The sequence below is a fragment of the Volvox carteri genome, assembly GCF_000143455.1.
Source record: "Volvox carteri f. nagariensis unplaced genomic scaffold VOLCAscaffold_62, whole genome shotgun sequence".
NCBI classification, from domain to species: domain Eukaryota; kingdom Viridiplantae; phylum Chlorophyta; class Chlorophyceae; order Chlamydomonadales; family Volvocaceae; genus Volvox; species Volvox carteri.
In genome coordinates, this window is record NW_003307605.1 from 465,091 (window position 1) to 488,159 (window position 23,069).

A 23,069-nucleotide genomic window follows, 5' to 3' on the forward strand; every position below is an offset into this window, starting at 1 on the left:
TTTGCGAAGGCAAACAGCAGCCGCCCCCCCAAAGGTGCGTAATATGAGTGCTGTTCAAAGGAGGAAACGCTTAGGTTTCATTGTTAAAGCGACGCGTGTCACCATCACTTGCAAGCCCCCTGATGCCCTCATCGCTCAAAGCACAGCACGCGCGCCATTTCCGTATTTCTGACGGCAAGCCCTAGCCTCAGGGTCTCAGCCCTCGTAAGTAATTTTCCCTATTCGTATTCACTTGATATTTAATACGCATGAAGGTTGCTTTGAGCACCGTGCGCTGCGCAACTTATCGATGTTATTCTTTTACGCTGCCGGGTTGGTTGGAGGCCACCTCTTTAGGTGCGATGTTGCTGGAGCCTTTGACCCTCAGCTCACTGGACATTACCCTTGGCCCGGATTGCGGGATTGCTTGGGGTGTTCGGACGTCCCGGAAAGCCTCTTGCCGAAGAACTCCGTGCCTGTCCCATCATTTCAGCCTCAGGTGCTCTTACATCAGCACAGGACTTGGACACCAGCGAAAAAGGTTTCGGTCACCCGCCGATTCCCGGCCGCGCACGAGCCCCTGACAAATGCATCTTCGCCGCCTATGACGGGGTGACAAACGATCACCGGGAACCATCCCTCAACTGTACTGAGCGGAAGAGCGGCAGCTGCTGTCACTCCGTTGGCCGCGGCAACGGTATTGATGGTCGAGTGGTCAGCAGCTCCAAATCTGTCGCACGTCGTTTCAGCACAACCAGGAAATGGGTCGGCAGCCTTGGCGCCAGTACCGCCACCGCCGCAGCTACCGCCACCTTCTCCACTCAATCCAGACCCAACGCAGACGCCGCCAATGCCACAGAGAAGCAGCAGCAACGGACGCCCCCTGCGGCTCAGCCGTCGCCACCACCACTGCCGCAGCGCCCCTCTGCCGCCGATCTACTGGGCCCTATACTGAAGGATAAGCCGTTCACAGTTGCACAGGTCAGTGTCGTACTTCATGCCGTGACACATCTAGAAAGCAGTAGTTACGTATGCGCCATACCGAGTACAACTCGCGAAAGTCTTGAAACCTGTGGAGCCGTACGGTATGTGTGCACAAGCCGGCCTATGAGCCCCTGTGCTGCGTGCCACCGTACATCTCCTCAGACCTCCCTATTCCCCGCCTCCTTCCATCACCTCGTTCCAGGAAACCGCCACACTCGGAATTCAAACGAATCCCCAAGTGCACAGGATCCAATGCCCCCCGTACATTCCTTACTGCCCTCTTAACTTTACCCCTCCCGCCGCTGCTGTGGACTCCTATGGCAGTTGGCGCTTTCGACGTAACGAACTGTCTTTGACTTCCGCTCATATGAACTCCACCCTCCCTCCCGCCCTCACCCACCTGCTGTCCTGAACCTCATTTCCCCCCGCCTGCTCACCCGCAACCGAGTGGCGCTCGGGGCCACGTCGGAGTACGTTCGCTCGCTGTCTAGTCTTTCCCCTTAGCCCGGCTCCGTCCCGTCCCGTACCGCATCCGACTCTGTGCTGCCTTTTTCCGCCTGATCCCTGACCCGCCCACTCCTTAACCCACCCCATCCCTCCCTCCACTTCCACTTCCACTTCCTGGCCGCGACTTGCTGCTCATCAGCTGCCTGGTCGAGGTCGTGGTCTGGTGGCTGTTGGGTCCATCCCCCGGGGCCAGGTGGTGCACCGGGAGGTGCCTCTGGTGGCCTTTCCGGAGCTGGGGGCCACACACGGGGTGAGGGAGCGGGTGGAGTGCGGGAGCATCGCAGGGGGGAGGGGGGGAAGACGAACCACGAACGAGTGAAGCTGCTGCCAGGGCAAGAGTGTACCAGACGTAGAACTGACTAAAAGGCGTTCCCGAAATGGGGGAGGGGGGAATCATGTGCAGATGCCCCTTGCTCCCTTGAGACATCCGCAGCTGACCCTTCGCCGCTACTCCGTACTACCGTATGATTTCCCCATCAGCAGCTATGATTTCCCCGCAGCTTCAATCGTGTGTGGTTCGTCTTTCCCCATCCCCCCAGGTTTGCTACCACTGCCTGGCCCCGCTGACCTCCAGCACCACCACCACTAGTCCGGTGCGCCACTCCGGACCCAACCGCCGCCGCTTCTGCTGCGACAGCTGCATGAACACAGCCCGGACGCAGTACCTGGACGTGGAGGAAGCAGTGGCAGCGGCAGCAGCAGCAGCCGCAACCCAGGGCAGCGGAGGAAAAGGAGGAGGAGGGCAAGGAGGGCCCCTGGCGCAGCTGTACGAGCAGTGCCGACAACACGGCGAGCGGTTCCCGCTGATGGCAGCCCGGCTGGCATTTATGGAGGTTTCGGAGGCGATGCGGCAGTGCCTGGAAGGGCTGAGGACGCAGACAAGGAGGAAGAAGACGTTGGTTTCGGAGCAACAGCTCGATGGACGCGGCGATGTTTGCGTCGGAGTGGGACACGTCTTAGCCAAGTCCCCTCGCGGATCCGGCAACGATTCTGCTGCTGCTGCTGCTGCTGCTGCTGCTGCTGCTGCTGCTGCTGCTGCTTTTCCTTCTCCGGCCATCACGGATTGTAGTGGTGGTGGTGGTGGTGGTGATGATGCTCATGTCCGGAAAGCTCAATTTAGTGACACCAGGACGGCTGCGGCTGCTGCTGCTACTACTGCTACTGCTACTGCCGCCGCTGCCGTAGCCCGCGGTGACCCCCTGAGCAGCCTTCACGTACTGTGTTTCGCCAACGTGGCGCCGCCATACCCGGATCCCTGGGTTGAGCAGTACGGCCTGCTGGCGGCAGCATTTCGCGCGCTGGCTGCTGACCTGGCGGCGCTCCGAAACCTAGCAGCGACGATGGTTATGGCAGCGGCGTCAAGGTCTCAGCAGAAAGGAGCCGTTACGGACATGGACATGCGCATGGAAGCCGAGTTGGATCCTGATTCGGTGTTGGATTCCTTGTCTGGGGTCGTGAATAAGGCGGTTACGGAGCGAGTGAACGTGGAGTGGTTTGTTGGGGTGATGGCCCGACTGCATCTCAACGTCTTCCAGGTGGGTGCAGTGCTGCAGGGGGTGCAGTGGTGGTGGTGGTGGTGGTGGTGGTGGTGGTGGGGTGCAGCTGGGTGATCAGGGTGCCAGATGGCGTTCCTCCGCAGGGCCAGCCGCGCCAGGTGGACGTCGTGCCGCAACCCTGCCGAGATGGGTCGGGTCGTAGAGCAGATCGAAGAGCAGATATTTTAACCCTCCCCTTACTCGCTCACTCACTCAATCATCCACTCACGTATTCTCCTCGTCACCCTAACCTTCACCTAATCACCTAATCCTGATTGCGTCTTCATTTCCCCACTCCATTCCTCCTCCTGCTCCTCCTCCACCGATGTACATACAAACAGGTGCACAACCCGCTGGCAGGGGCCGACCCCGCAGACCTGGCGGCCGCCGCCGCCGCTCTCGTGTCAGGCAGCGCCGGCGGCGCCAGCAGCGGCAGCGCCGTCTACCTTGTCGCCTCTCTCTTCAACCACTCTTGTGAACCCACCCTGGAGCTGTCCTTCCCCGATCTGGACGCAGCCGCCTGCTTCGTAGCCGCACGCGACATCGCGCCCGGGGAGGAACTCTGCGTGTCGTACCTGGACGTCGGCTTGCCGTACAATGTACGGCAGCGGCATTTGAAATGGTCATACGGGTTCGTGTGCGGGTGCGCGCGGTGTCAGGAGGAGGAAGCTGCGGCGGAGGGTCAGGCGGAGAGGTGATGGCGGCTGATGGCTGAGGCGCAGTCGACAGAGGGGGCGAATGCACTGAGGCAGAGGCGGCAGAGGCGGACTGCTAGGGGAGGGGAGGAGCGGAATAGGTCATTCGGCTAGGTGGGTCTCGCGACTTAGTTTAGTACGGGGCCCCGCAATCACAGCCAAAGGTTGGCAGGGGGGTGGAAAGGCGCTGTCGGTTCGGTGACTGGGTTGCGTGATGTTGGCTGGGCTGTTTGCGGCTTGGGACGCAGGAATTGCCATTGCAGGCTAGAAGTAAAATCAGGAGTAGCGGAAGTAGGAGTGGTGTGTTGGGCCGTTCGTCGTGACGTACGTGTCCGGGGTGCGGTTGCACAGGTATATGTGCTGTGTGTCTTTTACACTTCGGTTGCGTTAAAGAGGTGTAACGAGTGCCCATACGAGCCAAATTGAGGCACAAGAGAGGGTGGTGGATGATTGCAAAACACACCACTATCCCCCATAGATAGAGCACACACACACACATACCACACACATACACACAACCACACATGGACGGACGTCCGGCATGGGGGATCTTGGACCGCAGTACGTACGTTACATAGGACATGCATGTCATAATGTTGCGCTCGTCGCGACATCTTCTGCCTCGTTGAAGCTGCATGGATGGCAGTTCCAAACACGCCTCTGCACTTTGGACCCGGTGGCTTGGGAAAAAAGAATTAGGGGTCCGTTTACAGGCCGGGCGCGAGCGTCATTGTGGACATTGGCTGTGCTGTTGCGCTTTCCGGCAGTGATTCGTAGCAACGGACGCATTTAGTCAGGGACTCCGGTGCGATTGCAATCGCGCTTTCGCTAAAAATGCCTAAAAATCAATAACAACCGACCCATGGGTCCCTACCTGCCGGCGAACCTGCAGGGAACACCCTGAATTAAAGGGGGTGCTTAGCCTCGCAGTCCACACGTCCTATGCTCTTACTGTCTTTCCTTCGCGGCTCAGTTTTGGCATGCGGAATGTGATTTGACGCATCAGGTCGCCATCATCATCGCCACAGCATCATCATCATCACCATCGTCGTGCGTCATCAGTCACCCTCCGGGATAAAGTCAGGCGCGAGTCGGGATTGTGGGTTGGATGGGTGCCGCGTGGCGCATCGCGTAAGACGTGGAAACTTCAGATCTGGTGGGGTACGGAACTTCGGAGGGCTTTAAAGTACCTACTGTAGAGATATATCCAGCCCGTTAAGAACTCTGAAAACGCGAACCAGAAAGAAAAAGCTTAGCAAACAAAAGAAGCAGCATCTGCGTCCTCCGACGAGGCTCTCTCTCCGGAACACCTTTCCATCCGACACCACCGCAGCCTCCGACATCGCGGAGCAACAGGTGATAGCTGCCATATTATCTGCAACTGTATCCCTTCAACTGGCCTCCGTCTCTTTTCAAGGATGGAAGTCATATCGCAGGCACTACGAACGTTGAGTCGTCACCCGGACCAGTCAAGGTCAATCAAGCAAAGTGGCCTCCAGCCACTTACCACCAGCGCCTTCTCACAACTACGACACCTGAACCCCCGACACCTTTGTAGCAAATCCCACCGACCGCCGCCTTCCATCACCGCTGAACAATGCGCAACTGTCTGTCCCTCGCTCGAGGCTGCTGCGCCCTTAACTCAAGCCGCGCCCGCGTCACAGCCGCGGCCGCGGCGCCGCCGCGCGGCCTCAGCTCCCTTCTCCCCCGCCGAATAACCTCCTCGCCTACCGGCGCCGCCCCCGCCTCCGCGGCCTCTTCCTGCGCGCCTTCTTCTCATCGTCTGCCGCCCCTGGGCCACTTCACACGTGTCGATCACCGTCGCGGCGGAGTGGTCGCGTTCAGTAGCCACTCCAAGGAGGAACTGGAGGCGGTGGCGAGGGAGAAGTACGGCAAGCCGTACGATACGCTGAGTACGGATGAGAAGAAGGCCGTGGGCGGCGTGATTGGTGGCCGTGTCAGGTGTGCGGTTCTGGGGAGGTGGGGTGTGGTTCTGGTGTGTGTGTTTGTGTGTATGTGTGTGCGTTGGAAACTTGGGACGTCGTGTGGGCGGTGCATGAGAGCAGAGAGACAGAGAGCAGTCGCTCCCCCCCGAGCTGCAGCCGGTGCCTTGGGCGCTGGTGCAGCTGTTTGTCCGACTGTCGCGTCATGGGGTCGGGTCATTCCCTCCTTACTGCCCCGATAACCGCTCGTGTGTGTGTGTGTGTGTGTGTGTTGTGTTACCCGCCTCCCCTCTTCCCCTTCTCAGGAGCTCCCAGCTGGGTCACGAGGGCTACCAGGTTAGTTAGTTAGTTAGTACGGCACCATGACAGTCAAAGAAGTGGGAAGCCCCAGGAGTGTCAGTTAGATGACTGTGTACTATGATGGTGTGGTGCGCTGCTGTTGTGCTCGAAATAGAAAGGACAAGACGCTCCGGGCGCCAAGGCCGACGCGCTCCCGCGCCCAAATGGTACACCGCTGTGTCATCATGTGTTCATGTGTTTCGACTGCACTGCCTCGTGATGTGGTTGTGAGGGAGGGGAGAGGAGGGGAGAGGAGAGGAGAGGAGGGGAGGGGCCCTGGGTTGTCTTCAGGATGCGTGCCGACGTCGTCCTGGGGAAGGGGGGAAGAGGGGATGTCCAATCTCCATCCCAACAAAAGAGATGTGTGCTAGTCTCTCTAAAAGCTTATAACGTATTTTATCTCGCGGGGGACGTTTCCCGGGGACTGCTCGTCCGCCTCGGTGTGGCTAGGGCGTATGCATTCTTCAGGGAAAGAGAGTCATGCGGCCGTTTTGCCGTTGGTATTCGTGCGCGTGCCTATTCGCCTTCCTCCGTCCCTCTTCCCTCTCCCTCCCCCCTCCTTTCATCAGCATCAGCATCCTCGCTTGTGGTTCGTCTTTCCCCCCCTTCCCTTCATTTCTGGTACATCAGTTTTTTCTTGGCATCACCTCCCCCCCTCCCCCGTTCCTTTCAGGAGTTGGGCCACCTAGGTGGTGAGGCGCGTAAGGAGCAGCTGAGCCACGAGGGGTACCAGGTGGGGGAGGCGGGGGAGGCAGCGGTGTGTGTGTGTGTGGGGGGGGGGGGTTGCGTGGAGGAGAAAGGGTGATTACGGGCGGGAGTAATGGCACCCGTATTGGCGGTTGACAGTAGGATGTGCCCCAGCATCACTTGTACGACACAGCTGCCCATTTGTCCCGTACCAACTCTACCAATGTCCTGCCGCGCGCTTGCCGTTTTAAGCAAGCCATTTGGGGATCAGGCCTTTCACATCACCTTTTCTTACCGCTCGAGAGCCTCCACCCGATCCCGAGGTCGCCCCATTCAAGAACGCCTTTCGGTCAGTTCTACGTCTGGTACACTCTTGCACCCTGGCAGCAGCTTCACTCGTTCACGTGGTTCGTCTTTCCCGCCCCCTCCACCACTACTTCTTCACACTCTGTCGCGCCACATCACATCACATCACATCACATCACATAGCGTACCTTGCCGCCCTTTGCCAAACCCAAAAATCTGGTTGAAGCGTCTTCCTTCCTTCCGTCCTTCCTTCCCCCCGCTACCTGGATCTGGCCTCAACTCAAACTTGAGTTTGAGGTCCACTTCATGGCCTTCACCCCTCGCTTGCCATGCGATGACCTTTTGCCCCTGACGTTCCCATTTCCCCCTGTCGCTGCAACTCTCCAGACACCTCCCCTCCCCCCCCTGCCTGTCTGCATGCACAAACAGGGCACATCATGTCAGCAGCACCCTCTACGTCGTCCCTCCCTCCCTCCCTCCCTCCCTACCGCCGCCTTTCAGATCTTTGGGCAGCCGGTGCACAGCATCGTTGCCATCCCCCCCTCCCCACACTCCCTGCTCTCTTCGACGACACATCTGCCAATATCAACAACATGCCCGGGACAACAGGAACGTCATCGCGGACTCCCAACCGGCACTTTTACCCCATGGATCCGTTGAGGCTGCAACTACCTACCTTGTATGAAACATCGTTGCCACACACCCCCTTTGCCGTCCCCACTCCACTTGCCAATCCTTTACGATAGTGAAATCACGGCGTTTCGGCATGCGGTGCAGTTCGGTTTGGTTCCGTTGACTTGCCCGCTTACCCTCTTTTCTGCCACCCTTAGGCGCTACGGGGCGGCATGCAGGTGCCCCGAAGTGCGCGCGGGCTGGTGGGGCCCACCACCTGCCGTACGCACATGTTTTGTCGATGCTGCAGTCGTACGACGCGACACTCATTCCCTTCACCCGGTCTCGGCCGAACTTCATTGTTTTGCATTTCTTTCGTTTCCTTCCTTTCCATGCACTCTTTGACATACTTCTACGATGCTTACCCTTCTTCCTCCTCGCTCCGGGAATCGTGTTCTTAATCCTTGTACGACCGTGCCTGCCTTGTCGTTCGGCTTCCCATTTAAGGCTTCTTCTTTTTCTCCTATACTCACCAAACTAAATTATAGCTTTTTCCATTCAGCAGCGCTTTGCATTCCTTCCAGGGGAAGCCCTGTTCGTTTTCTTGCTGCTCACAAACCATTTTCCTTTTTTTCGAATGCTCTCTACCCGCTGCCGCTGCCCGTTGCCCGTTGCCTCTGCTCTTGCTTGTGCCGCCCGGACAGGTGAGTCCTTGCGGTTCCGAGCTTAGTCGTTGGTCGAGCCAGGATTGTGTTAGCTGGGGGGGGAATGGGAGTCGGCGCCGACTGTCCGATTACATCAACACTACACTTATCGATACCCTTCCTCCTTTGCCGCCTGTAAAACGTGTACACGTCACCTCTACGGCTTCCGTTCTTTTTCCCTGCTTTTACAAGGTTTAGGTAGTTCTTCGGCGTTTTTCGCCTTCTGCCTTCTTTTTGACTTTGAACTTGCCAGCTAGTCATTCGTCTCGCAACCCAGCTATGGCCACGTGGCCGCCAAGATTACGCAGATGACATCACTGGTCGGCAAATTTTTCCTGTGAGCATCTATCTACTCCTGGACTATCCGTCTTTGGTATCTGCACCATTCGCCAACGGCTCGTCTTTCCCCCCCTTCCCTTCACTTCTGCAACATCAGGTTTTTCTTGGCATCACCTCCCCCCGCCGTTCCCTCCTCCCTCCCCGCCGTTCTTTTCAGGAGCTGGGGCACCTAGGTGGTGAGGCGCGTAAGGAGCAGCTGAGCCACGAGGGGTACCAGGTGGGGGAGGCGGGGGAGGCAGCGGTGTGTGTGTGGGGGGGGGGGTTGAGGGGGGGGCCGTGGAGGAGAGGGTGATTACGGGCGGGAGTAATGGCAGATGTCCTGGCGCCTTACAGTGGATGTGGTGGGCTTGTGCCCCGCACCCCCTCCCTAGTCCTGCTGCTGCTGTTGTTTTGTTTCCTGAAACTCCGCAGTACATGAATATTGCTTTGGTTGCCATACTGGTCTAGCCGTAATGATAATGCCGCTGGTGCCGCACGGCGGCGTCGCCGGTCTACACTTCCCCTTGGTGCGATCGATGCGACAGGAGACGGGCCACAAGGGCGGTGCGGCACGAGGAGAGGGTGCCGCTCGTCAGGAGGAGCGGCCGGAGGAGGTAAGGAGAGGAGGACGACGGGTTGGGAAGTGGTTGGGGTTAGGCAATAGGTAATAGCAGCGGCCCGCTGTGAAAACGGGGACGCAGATGGCTCAACAGGTTGGGACGAGGACATGCGTTAATCATTCTTGCTTCCTGGCCAAAAATCTTATCTTCCTCCGGTATAACACGGGAGTCGCTAAGAATTGCCTGTTATTTAATTGATCTTGCTTCTGGATTTCACTCTATATGGAAGCTGGGCAAAGAGATCACCTGTACATCGATGGGGGACCCTGGGTGATCTGTTCGTATGAACTTCAGGAATTCGTTTTATAAGGAGAGGAGGGGTGTTTGTCAGATCCTCGCGTGGCATGTGTCTCTCAACGGCATGGTTGTTCTTGTGATCGATTTGCAGGAGAACCACCACAGGCGTGGTCGCCCGCGGAAGCACCCTCACGAGGAGCAGTAGGCGGGTTGTAGTCAGGAGTTTGCTCAGGACTGAACTGATGATATTTGGTATTATAGAAGTTTGAAGTTCTAGCCTCTCGGTCGCAAACGGCGTTCGGCGGATAGCGGCCGCTGACTCGTACGCGTGGTGGTTGATGCCGTTGATCAAACAACACCCCGGTTGCAGAGTTTTGTGTTCTTGCTGTTCAAATCGACGGCGTCAGGGGAGTTGTCGTGCTTGATGGAAATTCGTTTTATTAGCGCAAAATGTTTTGATTGTCGGTGGCCCCAAGGCAAGCCCTTCAAGTTGTAAAACTTTGCTTGAGCAATCAATTTACAGCCATGGCTGCCGCAGCAGCTCGGACTGGTTATCTTTTTCACGAAACATACTTCTGGCACAACGCTGGGCATGTGCAGTCGTTCGACAAGCACATTGAAGCGTGGCGACACTGGGAGAACCCGGAAACGAAACGCCGGTGAGCGATTCATTGGACTGGCCATAAAAAGGAAACTGCATGTATAATAACTGGAATGCATAAGCGAAGCAAATTAGTGACATCGAGGGAGGATCTCTTTCAGGTTTCATAACCTTGTGGCAGTAAGCGGGTTGCTGGACAACCTCAAACATTTAAAGCCTCGACCAGCAACTGATGAGGAGCTTGCTAGGTGAGTATGGGCCAAACCATTTAAGACCCGCTCTCTTTCACCTCTGAACACAACTCCGCGCTCATTTCCCCTTGGGATCAGATATATTTACCATGGCTTCCATCCACCTAACCCAAATTGTACTCTTTCTGTTACAGAGTCCACTGCCCTGACTACATCCGGCGGGTGCGGGAGATGTCAGCGGACGACACTAAGGGCCACCACACAGCCGGCGACGTCGCCACGTGAGCTTACTAAGTTGATTCAATTGAGGTGACTGAGGCTGCTGCTGGGGCCCTGCGGCCGCACAGCTGCGGAAGGCAGTGGGGAGATGGATGGATCTCGAAATGCGTGCGGGAGAGAAAACGAACTTCGGCTTTTGGTTTCAACGCGGGGAAACCCACCGGATATGTGACGACAAGACATCCCCCCCACGCACATACACAAACCCACCCACCCGCCCACCCACCCATCTAATCGCAGGTTCTCCCCGGGCGGCTACCGCATCGCTGCCCTTGCAGCCGGTGGCGCCATAGAGGCCGTTGAGGCGGTGTTGCGGGGGGAGGTCCGCAACGCGTACGCCCTGGTACGACCGCCGGGTGAGAGGGGCTCCGCCACCCAAACCACATTCCCATCCTCCCTCGCATCACCCTTACAGGTGCTCCTCACGTTCCCCCTCTTTCCTTGGCAGCAGCTTCACTCGCCCGTGGTCGTCTTTTCCCCCTCTTTGCACACCCCACCCACTCCCCGCAGGCCACCATGCGGAACGCGACCAGGGCATGGGCTTTTGCATCTTCAACAACGTGGCGGTGGCTGCGGCCCATGCGTTGTCCGTCAGGGGGCTGCGGAGGGTGGCAATAGTGGACTTCGACGTGCACCATGGCAACGGTACGCAGCACATGTTCGAGAGCGACCCGCGGGTCATGTTCATCAGCTTGCACCAGGACTCCAACTACCCTCTGAGATCGGGGTGAGGGAGGGGGAGGGGGAATTCATATGTGAAAAACTGAGGTGGTGCGAGGGAGAAGGGGAGTCTGGGAGGGGGAGGGGGAGGAGCAGAAATGAGGATGTACGGAAACCGGGAGGGCTCAAACGGGGCGGGCGAAACACGTCAATCAGTTAGAACTTCATGGCATTGGGTGTAGAAAAAAAGATGTTGTTGGCTGTTGGGCTTCCAATGGTGCGTATCCTTGCCAGCGAACATACCTCTCCGCTGCTGCTGCTGCTGCTCCCTACAATCTGAATACCACTTCTCTCGCTGCCCATCCACCCTTTGCTTTGTCCTCCCTTTCGGCCCCCCTGCTCTCGCGGCATGTACCTCCCGGCAGCTATCCCGTGCCTAGCACCCGCACACCAGGCTGGCAGGCCGCCTGCCTGGCCTTCGTGAATGAATGGGTGAATAAGTGTGCGGCCGGTATGCGGGTGTGTGTTCGCACATGTCCATGCCCGTGTGTGTTTGTTCCCGTGTGTACGTGTGTATGTCTATATGTTTGCGTCCCTCCAACCCTCCCTCCCTCCCCGCGTTCGCAGCTACATGACGGAGAATGGTGTGGGGCAGGGCGAGGGCACCACCCTCAACGTGCCGCTGCCCCCCGGCTCCGGCTCGGGGGCCTACCAGGCCGCATTCACCCGCCTCGTGAGACCTGCCCTGGAGATATTCAAGCCCGAGCTGCTGCTCGTGTCAGCAGGGTACGACGCGTCGTACATGGACAACCTGGCGGCCATGATCTTGTCCAGTGCGGACTTTGGGTGGGTTGACTTGTGTTGACCTGGGAAGGGGATGGGGCCGGGAGAAAGGGACTGACTTGGAGCACAAGTCAAAGACGCAACTGCCCACGTCCTAAGCACCATTTGTTGGGCGAGGGTGAGAGGGCGGGAGGGAGGGAGGCACGAATGATGGGAGCGTGCGATGGGGTTTTAGAGCAGATGGGAGGGTGGAGGGCAGGAAGGGGGTCCAAAGGTGTTTGTAATGTCGCAGGAGGCATGACCTTGTGGGGCCTGGGTGGGGATGATTGCATGTCAGCACGTGTGAGCTACGAGTCCGGCGAGCACGGCCCCCAGTCCCCCTTCCTCCTGTCCCCCCCAATGCCAATGCCAATGCCAATGCCAATGCAGGTGGATGATGCGGCAGCTGGTGGAGGCCGCCGAGTCCCTGTGCGGGGGCCGTCTGGTGGCCCTCCACGAGGGCGGCTACAGCGAGCTGTACGTGCCCTTCTGCGGACTGGCGGCGCTGGAGGCCTTGAGCGGGGAGAAGACGGAGGTGCAGGTGTGTTTGCACGTATGTATGTATATATTCTTTCTATGAGTGTGAGAGAGAGGGGGTGAATTGTGGGCAGTTGCATCATCGCTCTGGACTCCGAGCATCGGTGATGTAAATGACCCCTTGCTTTTTGACCATAATTTTCTCCCTCCCCCTCCCTGCCCCTCCCCCCCCCCCCTCCCCCTCCCTCTGCATCAGGACCCATGGCTCCACGAGGTGAGCAGTTGGGGCTACCAGGAGCTGCAGCCGCATCAGGAGGCGGTGGTGGCGCGGGCGGAGAAGCTGTTGGACAAGCTCAGGCAGGCGGTGGCGGGGGACACGGCGGGGCGCGAGGGGGACGGCGGGATAGCGGCAGAGGCGCCGGCAGCAGCAGCAGCAGCAGCGGGGGGATAAGAGTTGTAAAAGCCTCGGGGCGCAGGGCGGACGGGGTGTCGGTGGCGCCCGAGTGTAGTTCTGTGTTATACAAAGGTTACGGTCCCTCAGGCCATTGCCCCACACGGCGACCGGACCGGGGGTGTCTCGTCGACCCGAGATTCCCCCGGGGGGTGGGGGAAGCTCCCGGAGGCAGTGGTCCTGGCGGTCGGTGAAGAAGGGAAGTAGTTAATCGCGCACAGGTGTGTTATTTCATGATGTGAGACGCGGACAGGAGCTTGTGAGGAGGAGGATGACACTCGAGTAACGTTACCGAAGCAGGTGGTGCGTGTGTTCACAGAGGTGTCTGTGTCTGTGTGTGTGGGTATAGGTATGGGTGTCTCACACGAAGCGTGGGTGCCCGTCCCGGTAAGAGCGGGTTTCCTTCGGCTGAGGAGGGGCTCCAGGAGGAGGAGGAGGAGGAGGAGAAAGGCCGGGGCCCAGTGCCCATGGTCGTCTCCTGTGAGCTACCTGTGAGGCCTTAGCGGCGCTGTTGTGATACGGCGGCTGTTATGGAGGGGGCCGCGGCTGCCCAGTGCGCCACATGACACGTGCAGATGCTGACTGCGGGGTTCCGAACCTACTTGATAGCTATTTCAGCTATAGCTACAGAACTCCTTCCTGGACTCCATCTTTGGGGGGTTTTGGGGACCCGGGACGGACACAGACATCTTCAGGGCCGGGCCCCTTACTTCACTGCAGCCGGGCCTGTGGCGGATGGATGGATGGATGCAGTCCTTCATGCGGGTCATCGCTGCCAGGTAGAACTGAAGCTGTGAAATTGAGTCACGCAGCAAATCGGCGGCAAGGCCCCCTCCCCTACTCCTCCTGTTATCAAGGTTTTCGTATGGCACAAGGCAATCTGGGCACTGACCCTAAGTCCAAAGACCTACAGACAGACGTGCAAACCGAATTCCGTCATTGTCACTTATGCAGTCTTGCAGTGCGATTCTAAAACCGATCTCCGGAACAATAAAAGATGCTGACAACCTTTTCTGTCGTCAAGTCCAAGGTGTGTCGCCATTCGCCATTCATTGCTTCGTCTCATTTCATACGAGATGGCCATACGGCATCCTCCCCCGCCCCCGCGATTCCCCCTGTACACCCGTCGCCTTCACCGGCGTCTGTTTCGCCAGTAGCACGATAGCCTTTCTGGCCAAGCCCCTCCCGGCCGCAGCGGACCGCAAGACTCTCACATATGCCCCTACATATGCCCCCGTTCACATCACACGCAAGGTCGCACTCCCTCTCTTCCCCCGGCCCTCCCGTAGACCTCTCCGCTCTCCGCTGCGCACTCTGTCCCCGATATCTCCGTCCAATGCCAAGGCCCCCCGGTCGCAACAACGATGAAATATTCATTCAAGAGCTCCTGACGGAAAACCCTCTGCAACGTCTGCATGCGTATGTGTGGACCAGGCATACTCCCACCCTACCATCCACCGAGTTACGAGGGATCCCTCAACGACTGCGATGCACCGCTAGAAGCCACGCAGACCCGACCTCGTCTTCCCAAGTTCACGCAACGCCTTCCTCCCGTCCAGTCACCCACCGCCCTGCGGCCCATCCACCTGCTGCCCTCCACACACGTCTACTGGGGAGGGAAGGAAGGGCATGCGATGGGTCCTGCTACCTGACTTGCTCGTACTCGACGCCCACCTCCCGCGGCTTGCCGTCCCATAAGGCCCAACCGTCAGGAATTTCTTTCCACATCACAATGTCGCCCACCTTGACGGCACGCCGATCAAGCCGCTCCGAGATCGCTTCAAAACTGTCCTCTGGATCCGGAACCACCTCCGCCTTGTACAGCAACGCCCCCGTACCACCCAGGCTGTCCTTGGACGCAACACGGGAAATCTCCTTTGACCGGAGTTTGACCAGCACGAGCGTCGTCGCCTTTTCATCATGGACATCAACCACCATAATAAACCGTGTGGTCTTTCTGACCGTTCGTCCCACAGCGGTGCTTTCCAACTTTTTGCGAAACGTACGGCAAAAGATGTCACCCGGCTGCCGCTCTCGCAGCAGCGCTGCTCGAAAAGCCTCAGGCAGCATTCCCAGGTAGTTGACGGAGGCGGCCGTCCGCACCAGGACCTCGATGGGGCTCCGTCTGGGGGATGTAGAGAAGGAGCTGGAGCTGCTGGCGTGAACGAGGTGGTAGGAGCTAGGGGCGGCAAAAGGGGTGTCGTACGGCGCATAGGGCCGGCTATAGGTGGTAGTAGAAGCGGCAGAGGCGGGGGACGGAGGCGACGCAGGCACGCGGTGATGGTGCCCTCGATGCTGGTGATGGATTTGTTTCTTATGGTAATGGTGATGGTGGTGATGTTGCTGTAGGTGTGGCGGCCCGAAGTGGTAGTGCTGGATGGGCTCGGGACTGGGAGGGGAGGGTTTTGGTGTGACGACCGACGGTTGATGTACGAGCGCGTACATTTTGTCGTACGCGGTGCTGAGACCTGTGGTGAGGCTATAGATGGTGAGGTTAAGGGCGCCTGGTTCTTCTTGTGTAGAAGGGCGCCTAGGGGGTGTCTGCGGGGGGCTGGAGGAGGAGTTGGAGGTAGTGGAAGGCGAGGCCAAGTCAATTGCCCTGTGCGGCACGTACCCTTCCATGCTGCTCGCGCCGGCATCCTCCGAGCGCCACCAAGGCACCGCCGGCGGGGAGAGGGGCCGCAGGTCCGCGGCTGCTGGTACGGTACTCTCCGGCCGCCTGGCTGCTGCGGCGGTGGCAGTGGCGGCGTCCGTGGCCCAGCGCACTCTTAGAGCGGAGGATGTCGTGGGGAGGATGCTGGCTGTCTTTGCTGAGGAGGGTCCGGAGGTTTGCGGAGGCTTCCTGTGTTCTTGCGGCGCGCCGAACGGGGATGTGGGCGTGTGTTCGGGAGCCCCAGTTCCGCCTGCGAAGCGGCTCAACGCGTGTGCGTTGATCGCACCCATGTTCAAGGCCGTAGCGGTCATCGCATCCGTGGTGCTTCTTGGAGAGGCGGTGGCGATGGCGGTTGTCGACGTGGTGTTGGGGGTGTGGGTGCTGGTATGTGCTGCTGGCAACCCCGAGGAAGTTCCTGCTGCTGCCGCTGCTGCTGCTGGTGTGGTGGGTGTGGGGGTCGGCACCATTGCCGCAGCCGGCGGCTGGGCACTGGGTGTGCCGCTGAGCAGCGATGAAGGTTGTAGGTTCAAGGAACTCTGAGCTGCACGTGCAATAGGGCGGGAAATGGTATGGTAACGGGCTAGGTGTGTGTTTTGACCAGTTTGCGAAGCTTGCGCAGGCCTGGGGACTTACGTGTTTCCCTGAGAAGGGCCTTGATTGTGGCCGCGGCCTCGGCATAGGTGCCCGCAAAATAGAGCTCGCGGTCTTCGCGCGGCTTGGAGAGTATGATGACACGAGCGCGAGCCTTTTCCGTTAGGTTGAGGCCGGGCAAGTGGTCGAGCGACTCTATCCATGTCGCCTTCGGCCAATAGGACATGCCTCAGACGAGAGGAGTCAAGCAGGTCAAAAGGTTATATTATAAGCCCAGGGATTCTGTCTTTGTTGCGCAAAGCTGTCCGTGCCGATTGGTATCTTGTAGCTTCAACATTAAGGGAAGCGCATCTCCAGGAGCGCTATGTCGCAGGTAGGGCATTTAAAGTGATCTAAGAGTTATTCATTATGATGATGGTATGTTTTTACTTGCCAAGCTGCAACCACTCCATGAAGGCTTCCAGCGCACCAACGAAACGTCACATCAGTCCTCCCACAAAAAGTCCACCGCGTCCGACGCCCCGATGTACTTCTTGTCTGTTATAATTTTTAATTCATTTCTAGCTTGTATCATTATATGCCAGAAACTCAGCATAATGATAAGATGGGTGAAAACCGGGTTTCGGTGTGCCTGAGGGCTTGGTGGCCTTGCGTTGCTATGCCATGATAAATGTAACGAAATGTTATGTCATTAATTTCAGGAAGTATGCAGTATACCATCAAGGTTACACGTCGGGTTGCAAACCTGATGCCGTGTCGGCGTGAATTATCCAAGTTGAAGACTCATGGTTTGCCAGGGTCCTGAAAGGCTAAAAGAGTGCAATCAGATATTTCATATATTCAAACATGTTGCGTGAGCATCCCACATGCTCCGCTCAAGGATTTGCTAAATGTTGCATTAGCTGAAGTTTTATACCTTTCCCACCGCAAGGTAACCACACGACGTCCTTGTGAACAACTGCTGCAAAATGATTAGTTAGGATGCTAGTCATTGGTTTAAACTGGCTAAGCTTTGCTAGCCGTCAGTCGAACGAAGCGAAATGCAGTACGGGGGACGATTTTTGTCAAAAACTTTCCTTAAACTACACGGCAGAGAATAATGGCGGCGAACGGCAGGCGAAACTGATGGAAATCAAATGGTGCTTTTGCAGCATGATAACCAGCAGTTTCGCCGCGCTATCAAAGCGCGATGCTGGAAGCGCTCCTGTAAGTACAAGCATGCGTTAACATAAACACTTCAACTTCTTTGCTGCAAGTCCACCTCGAAAGCGCATTCTAAACCGCCTGCGACAGCTTGCATCGTGCCGATGTTTTCCCGTGTTTTCTTTGCTGCAGCCCAGCCAAATCGTAGCTCCATATTTAGGGCCCCCAACCTCCGCATGCAACAGCTTTAACCGCGATAAGGCCCATAAGAACACAGCACGACGTCCTTCCATGGCTCTCCGCGTCTTTTCTTGCAGGAAAACCCCAGGGTTGAGGCAGCCGAAACTTCGAGCCGTCATGCAAGCGGTTGCAAGCCACGCATCCACGTCCTCGTAAACATCAGGCCCATTGAGACTACATCGCCGCCCAAGGATGGCTGAAGTCGTTGAGCTCCCCCGATCAGCGGCCCTGGAAGCTTAACAGCGCTGCGGCCTGAAAGTCACTGAAAGTCACTGAAACGCTGGCCGACGGAGCGCAATTCTGCACTAAATTCTATCCTACCATTAAGACGGCCCTGTTGTGGCCCATATTGGGTGCGGCGCCGACGCCCACATCCTATCAGAGTTTTATTGCTGCTAATGCGCTGTCACCACCTCATAATAAAAAGGGCATGTTTATGGTCCCCACCTGTGAAATATAACCTCGGATTTAATCAAAAGAGAGATAGAGCAGGGTGAACTCTGTCGTAACCACGCCCCACGTCATTTTGCCGTTCAGGACCACCTTGGCTGCTGTTGTCCTGGTGGAATGGAATGCCATGCGGCGGTGGTGGCTTCTGGGCTATGGCTCCAATACGTGCTGACCCTTGTTACAGGTTCCAGAACTGGTCGTGAGGACACACAAGTCGCGAGGAGACAAAGAAGTAGCTCGTCACCGCACACCCCCTTCTAGTTGCTATTGCCAAGCTCTCACTATTGGGACTGTGACTGTGACGTAAGACCACAAGCCACCACCTCCAGTCTCCAAACATCCAAATCCGGATCACGATGCAACCGCCAACCGACAATTTCAAATTCCTCGCCACCCACTTGCACAACTCGCTCCAACTTACCAGATGCGTAAGATCTAGTTTTACCTTTGATTACCAAAAATGCACGCGCCCGCCGTAATCCAACACCACCAGAGGGGGAGCACGAGGACCACCCCCTCAAGCACCCACGTATACAAATTAGGCGCGAAAGCCACAACAGAACAGAGCATCATCGGACGTCCGCTTTCCGCAGGTAATAAATAAGTACAAGCTCAAAAGGTACAGCTCAGCCTCTCCTTTCCATCCGCTTTTCCGTTCCATGTCATTTCCAGCCGCCATGCCTGCTAGCTACCGCGCCCTTGGGGTGCATGGCGGCGCCTCCGAGGGCCCGTACCGCCAACCCAACCCGACCCTGCCCGCCCTGAGGCCAGGCAGGGGGGTTCGCTCTGAGAGGAGGGATCTCTTGCGGCCTCTTGTTACCTCCAGCCTATTATCTGTTTGTTTGCTTGGCTTTCCTTCGACTTGCTTTGATCGGTGCGCCGCCACGGAGCACCTCTTCGAAGTCGGCATGGCTGTTCACAATCTGCAGCACACACACACACACACACGCCCCAACAAACTCAAAAAAACAAAACCCCGTCAACTACCCATGTGCGTGCGTGCGTCTCACTCTTCAACCAGCACCGCCTGCGGCCCATCAACACCACAATCACCCCCGTAAGCTGAACTCGGATGCGGCACACGACGACTTCGGGAATTTGCTGTCCCCAAGCAAGCACCTCCGCCAAGGGCCGTACATAGGGCCGTACGAAGGCCGTACAAAGGCAAGCTTATAAGATATTACACAGTACGTTCCCGCACGTCATTCCCGCTGCCCGTGTATATGTGGAAGTGTGTGAGGCGTCGATAGGAAGCGGGGTATCGCGGGGTTTCGGTACCTCCGTTACCCTGGTGGTGGAATAACGGGCGGCACTACAGTGGTGCCAAATCTCGGTCCACGATCACGGTCGAGTTCAGCAGCGTGCGGAATTACTTAAGCGTTTTTTTTATCACGATACTGCTACTCCGATAAGAATGGGATGAAAAACGCTGACAGGGCGGCGGACAACGCCCAGGCGAGGCCGATGACGCCGTCCGCAGCAACCAACACCCGCCACCAACCCCCCAACCAAAGGAAAGGTAGTACGCAGGCGGGTGGGTGGGTGTGCGGTGTTCAGCTCAGCAGCAACGGCACAATGGGAAACCTGTGCGCGATGCCGTGGACAGTTCTAGTATGACGGTGTGCCGTACTCGTACCTGTAGCAACAAAAATGTGAAACTCCTGGTTCCACACTGGGGGCCCACTACCACCACCACTACTACCACTACTGGTAGTAGTGGTAGTAGTGGTAGTAGTGGTAGTGGTAGTGGTGGTGATAGTGTTAATGGTGGTGATAGTACTAATAGTAGTAGTAGTAGTAGTAGTACTAATGGTGGTGGTAGCCATGGCGAGATATCACCACAAAGGGCGATACAGCCGCCGCCGCCGCCGCCGCCACACATCGCCAACACGACGCGGACGACAGCAAATAAACTCCGCAAGGCGGGGCCCTTTTACTTCCTCGGCATGGCATGTACGGCATGTGAGCACACGCATCAAAAGTATAGTTGCAGTTGAGATGCGATGCTGTGCGCAACACAACACGTACAACATGACAACACAACGCAACACAACACATCGGCTTTGCTGCGGCGTCACAAAAACTTGCACATATTGCAATGGCGGGGTACAAATATACCGTCTACATACATACACAAACACCTACGTGGGCGGTTCTCTCCTGACTCCAGTTTGTACACATCGTACATACAAGCAGTGGAGACGTCTGCAATGATAAGCATAATGAGGTGGCGTATCTCTTTAGCGGGTGTCCCAACCTAACGGCAGAAGTAAAATAAAACGACAGAGCGACCACAGAGGGCGCAACAGGGCGCCAACCCACCCCCATACCGCATCTCCACACACACGCACACACACACACACACACACACACACACACACACACACACACAAAATACCTGTTGTTTTGGCTGCCGTACCTTACGGGTTAGCAGCAGATTTTGACTCGCGCTCTTCTATCTTTCCATCATCTTTTGTATTGCAGTACCGTTTTTTGTTGTCCAGCGGCGCCTAGCATTTAGCATTTAGCTGCGGCAGGACAACTAACTTATTATTATAACCGATAACTGATCGACCCATGATGAATGGCAATGTAAAAGCAATGTCCGGGATGTCTCCGGCGGCATTTAACAACCAAATTCAGACAGATACACAGACGTACAAACACACAACCTACATATACACACATGACCAGTACGATACTTCATTTCAACGTGCAAAAGAGACAAGGGGCCGCAGCCCCACACACACAACCCGACATACATCATCACCCCGACAGGAGGCACCGCGTACTCAGGTAGCCAACCGAGCAGCCCGTAGCTATAGCTATAGAGCCGAAACAGCTTACGAGTAAAAATAATGTCCTGCAACAGTTTCCTGCCAAAGCATACCATCATCTTCATGCGCATGCCTGCATGCCTGCGCCAAACTACACAAAAAAACTTCATGCACCATCCATCCACCCATCCATCCATCCATTGTTCGCTACCAACGGTTTCCAGGCCATCCGCCATCTCCATCCATCGCCACTACGCGCACCGAGTGCCGCGCAGCCTCTTCTCCCCCTCCCCCCCCCTTGAGTCAACCCCCAACGCGACCCGGGCTCTCCCGTACCGTTTATTCGTACATTAATAACGGAAGGAGGAATGTGCTCCTCTCAAAAAGAAGGCCTTCCACAAACACACACACACACAAAGTGGACGAAACAAACTGCCCTCTCGTTCGCACCCATCCGGCGGCCGAAGGGGGAGAGGAGCGGAGAGGAGCAGTGCTCGCACGCACCAACTCATCCGTTCATCATCCGTTCTCACCCATCCACGCCGAAAAATGCGAGTCCCTCGTAGAAGAACGCAACCGTCTACAACAATTCACCATCTCCTTTACTTCGTACAAGTGCCGTACAATACTATCTAAAATATGAATATTTTGTGATGTTGGCGATGATCCAAATCACACGGTCGCTCTGCAGCACCAGGATTTCACAGGCGACCCATTCCACGGTGCCCACTTACCGGGGCTGCCCTGCCACCACAGTACCTGGGCGGCTCGTACGGCGCCCTGGTCAAGCCCCTCCGAAACCGCCGCAAAGCTGTCTGCCGGATCCGGAACCACTTCCGCCTCGTACTCCTCGGGGTGCTGCTGGTTACGACTGCTGCTGCGGCGGCTCACCTCCATTGTACGGATCCGTACCGCGATCACCAGCACGCCGGTGGTCTCGTTACTGCAATCGTACTGTGCGCGAGAGGCGCTGGCCTTGCACGGGCACCGAGGGGAAGAAGAGGGGAAGGAAGAGAAAGAAGACGGAGACCGGGACAGAGCTGTGAAGGAGGACGAAGGAGAGGCCAGTGTAGGGGATGGGGATGAGGAGGAGAACGAAGACGAGGAGGAAGACGTAGAGGCGGAGGAGGCGGAGGAGGGCGGCGGCGGCACGTACACGTTGACCGCCATGGCAAATTTGATCCGCGTCCGCGTAAGGCTGGCGCCGCCGTCGGCAGCAGGGACGAGTTCCTTGACTGTGCGGCAGAAGATGTCGCCCGGCTGGGTGGCGCGGAAGCGGGCCGCGCGGAAGGCTTCCGGCAGGAAGCCCAAATGGGGCACTGAGGCCGCGGTTTGCACCAGGATTTGGCTGGTGGAGGGCCGGCTGGACAAGGACGCGGAGGTGCAGCAGGAGGAGACGTTGGTCGAGCTCGGGCGCAAGCTTTCTAAATTAGCTTCCAAAGCAGCTGCCTCGGCGCAGAGAGTCAGGCGGAGCGCTGTAGGTCCTGGTGATGCGCTGATGTTGCCCTCCGCTGGAAAAGGTTGCAAAGGCGGGTGCAAAGCAACATTAGAGTTTTAGATATGTTTTGCATTGAAATGATTAAACTGAAACGTACGTGTTTCCCTGAGGAGCGCCTTAATGGTAGCCGCGACCTCGGCGTAGGTGCCTTGGAAGTAGAGTTCCCGGTCCTCACGCGGCTTAGAGAGGATGATTATGCGCGCCCGTGACTTCTCCGCCAAGTTTAGTCCGGGCACATGGTCGAGCGCTTCTATCCACGACGCGTACCTCAACATGTCTGGTCCAAAACTTGATCAGGTCAGCACACCCCTATTTGTAAAGTTTGCGCCTTTAAGTTCTTGGTTTAAAATGTGTGATGTGCTTCAGAATGGGAAAAATTGGGGCCTTGGCATCTGCCAATCAAATCCGTACTGTTACGTTATTTACCCGAGGCAGCACATATGCAAGCATCACGTAGCGTATGTGTATATGTATTAGAATTGGGTATGTTGGCGCATACATGTACCCGACACTTGGGTATCTTCGTAGCTGTTGCAACGGCTACCGTGAAGCTTCTTGCCTACCTGCGCCCTACCTAAAGCTTACCTCCTGTACTCGACTACCAGATAGCCTGCATGTATTTGCAAGGGACAAAAGCACGGCATACACGTATCGCTCTATGACCTCATTTCTTGTGGAGCTGGAAGCTTCCAGTAAGATTAAGATGTTCCAAACCCAGCTTCGGCACGCCTAACAGTTGACCTCGCAACGAATTGCAAACCCCAGAACCA

At 57.1% G+C, this 23,069-nt stretch overlaps 3 protein-coding genes across 3 annotated transcripts; 1 reads left to right on the forward strand and 2 right to left on the reverse strand.

The window, feature by feature from the left end:
- Nucleotides 1–248: 248 nt before the first annotated feature.
- On the forward strand, nt 249–12,947 carry VOLCADRAFT_97594 (uncharacterized protein; the record flags this gene model as incomplete). Its single annotated transcript, XM_002956518.1, has 22 exons — nt 249–336; nt 479–960; nt 1,166–1,201; nt 1,610–1,720; nt 2,010–2,414; nt 2,739–3,005; nt 3,347–3,648; nt 5,034–5,056; nt 5,326–5,662; nt 5,949–5,979; nt 6,656–6,715; nt 7,477–7,491; nt 7,806–7,850; nt 8,788–8,847; nt 9,155–9,223; nt 10,067–10,125; nt 10,453–10,539; nt 10,778–10,893; nt 11,048–11,264; nt 11,825–12,043; nt 12,410–12,560; nt 12,753–12,947. The coding sequence occupies 22 exons, from the start codon at nt 249–251 to the stop codon at nt 12,945–12,947; spliced, it is 3,375 nt and encodes a 1,124-aa protein (XP_002956564.1).
- Nucleotides 12,948–14,591: 1,644 nt separating this feature from the next.
- Nucleotides 14,592–16,417, reverse strand: VOLCADRAFT_97595 (uncharacterized protein; the record flags this gene model as incomplete). The annotated part of the gene is made up of 4 exons (XM_002956556.1): nt 14,592–15,168; nt 15,562–15,673; nt 15,887–16,141; nt 16,234–16,417. The coding sequence occupies 4 exons, from the start codon at nt 16,415–16,417 to the stop codon at nt 14,592–14,594; spliced, it is 1,128 nt and encodes a 375-aa protein (XP_002956602.1).
- Nucleotides 16,418–18,107: 1,690 nt separating this feature from the next.
- VOLCADRAFT_97596 (uncharacterized protein) lies at nt 18,108–22,574 on the reverse strand (the record flags this gene model as incomplete). Its single annotated transcript, XM_002956557.1, has 3 exons — nt 18,108–18,217; nt 21,536–22,312; nt 22,397–22,574. The coding sequence occupies 3 exons, from the start codon at nt 22,572–22,574 to the stop codon at nt 18,108–18,110; spliced, it is 1,065 nt and encodes a 354-aa protein (XP_002956603.1).
- Between the last annotated feature and the right edge of the window lie 495 nt (nt 22,575–23,069).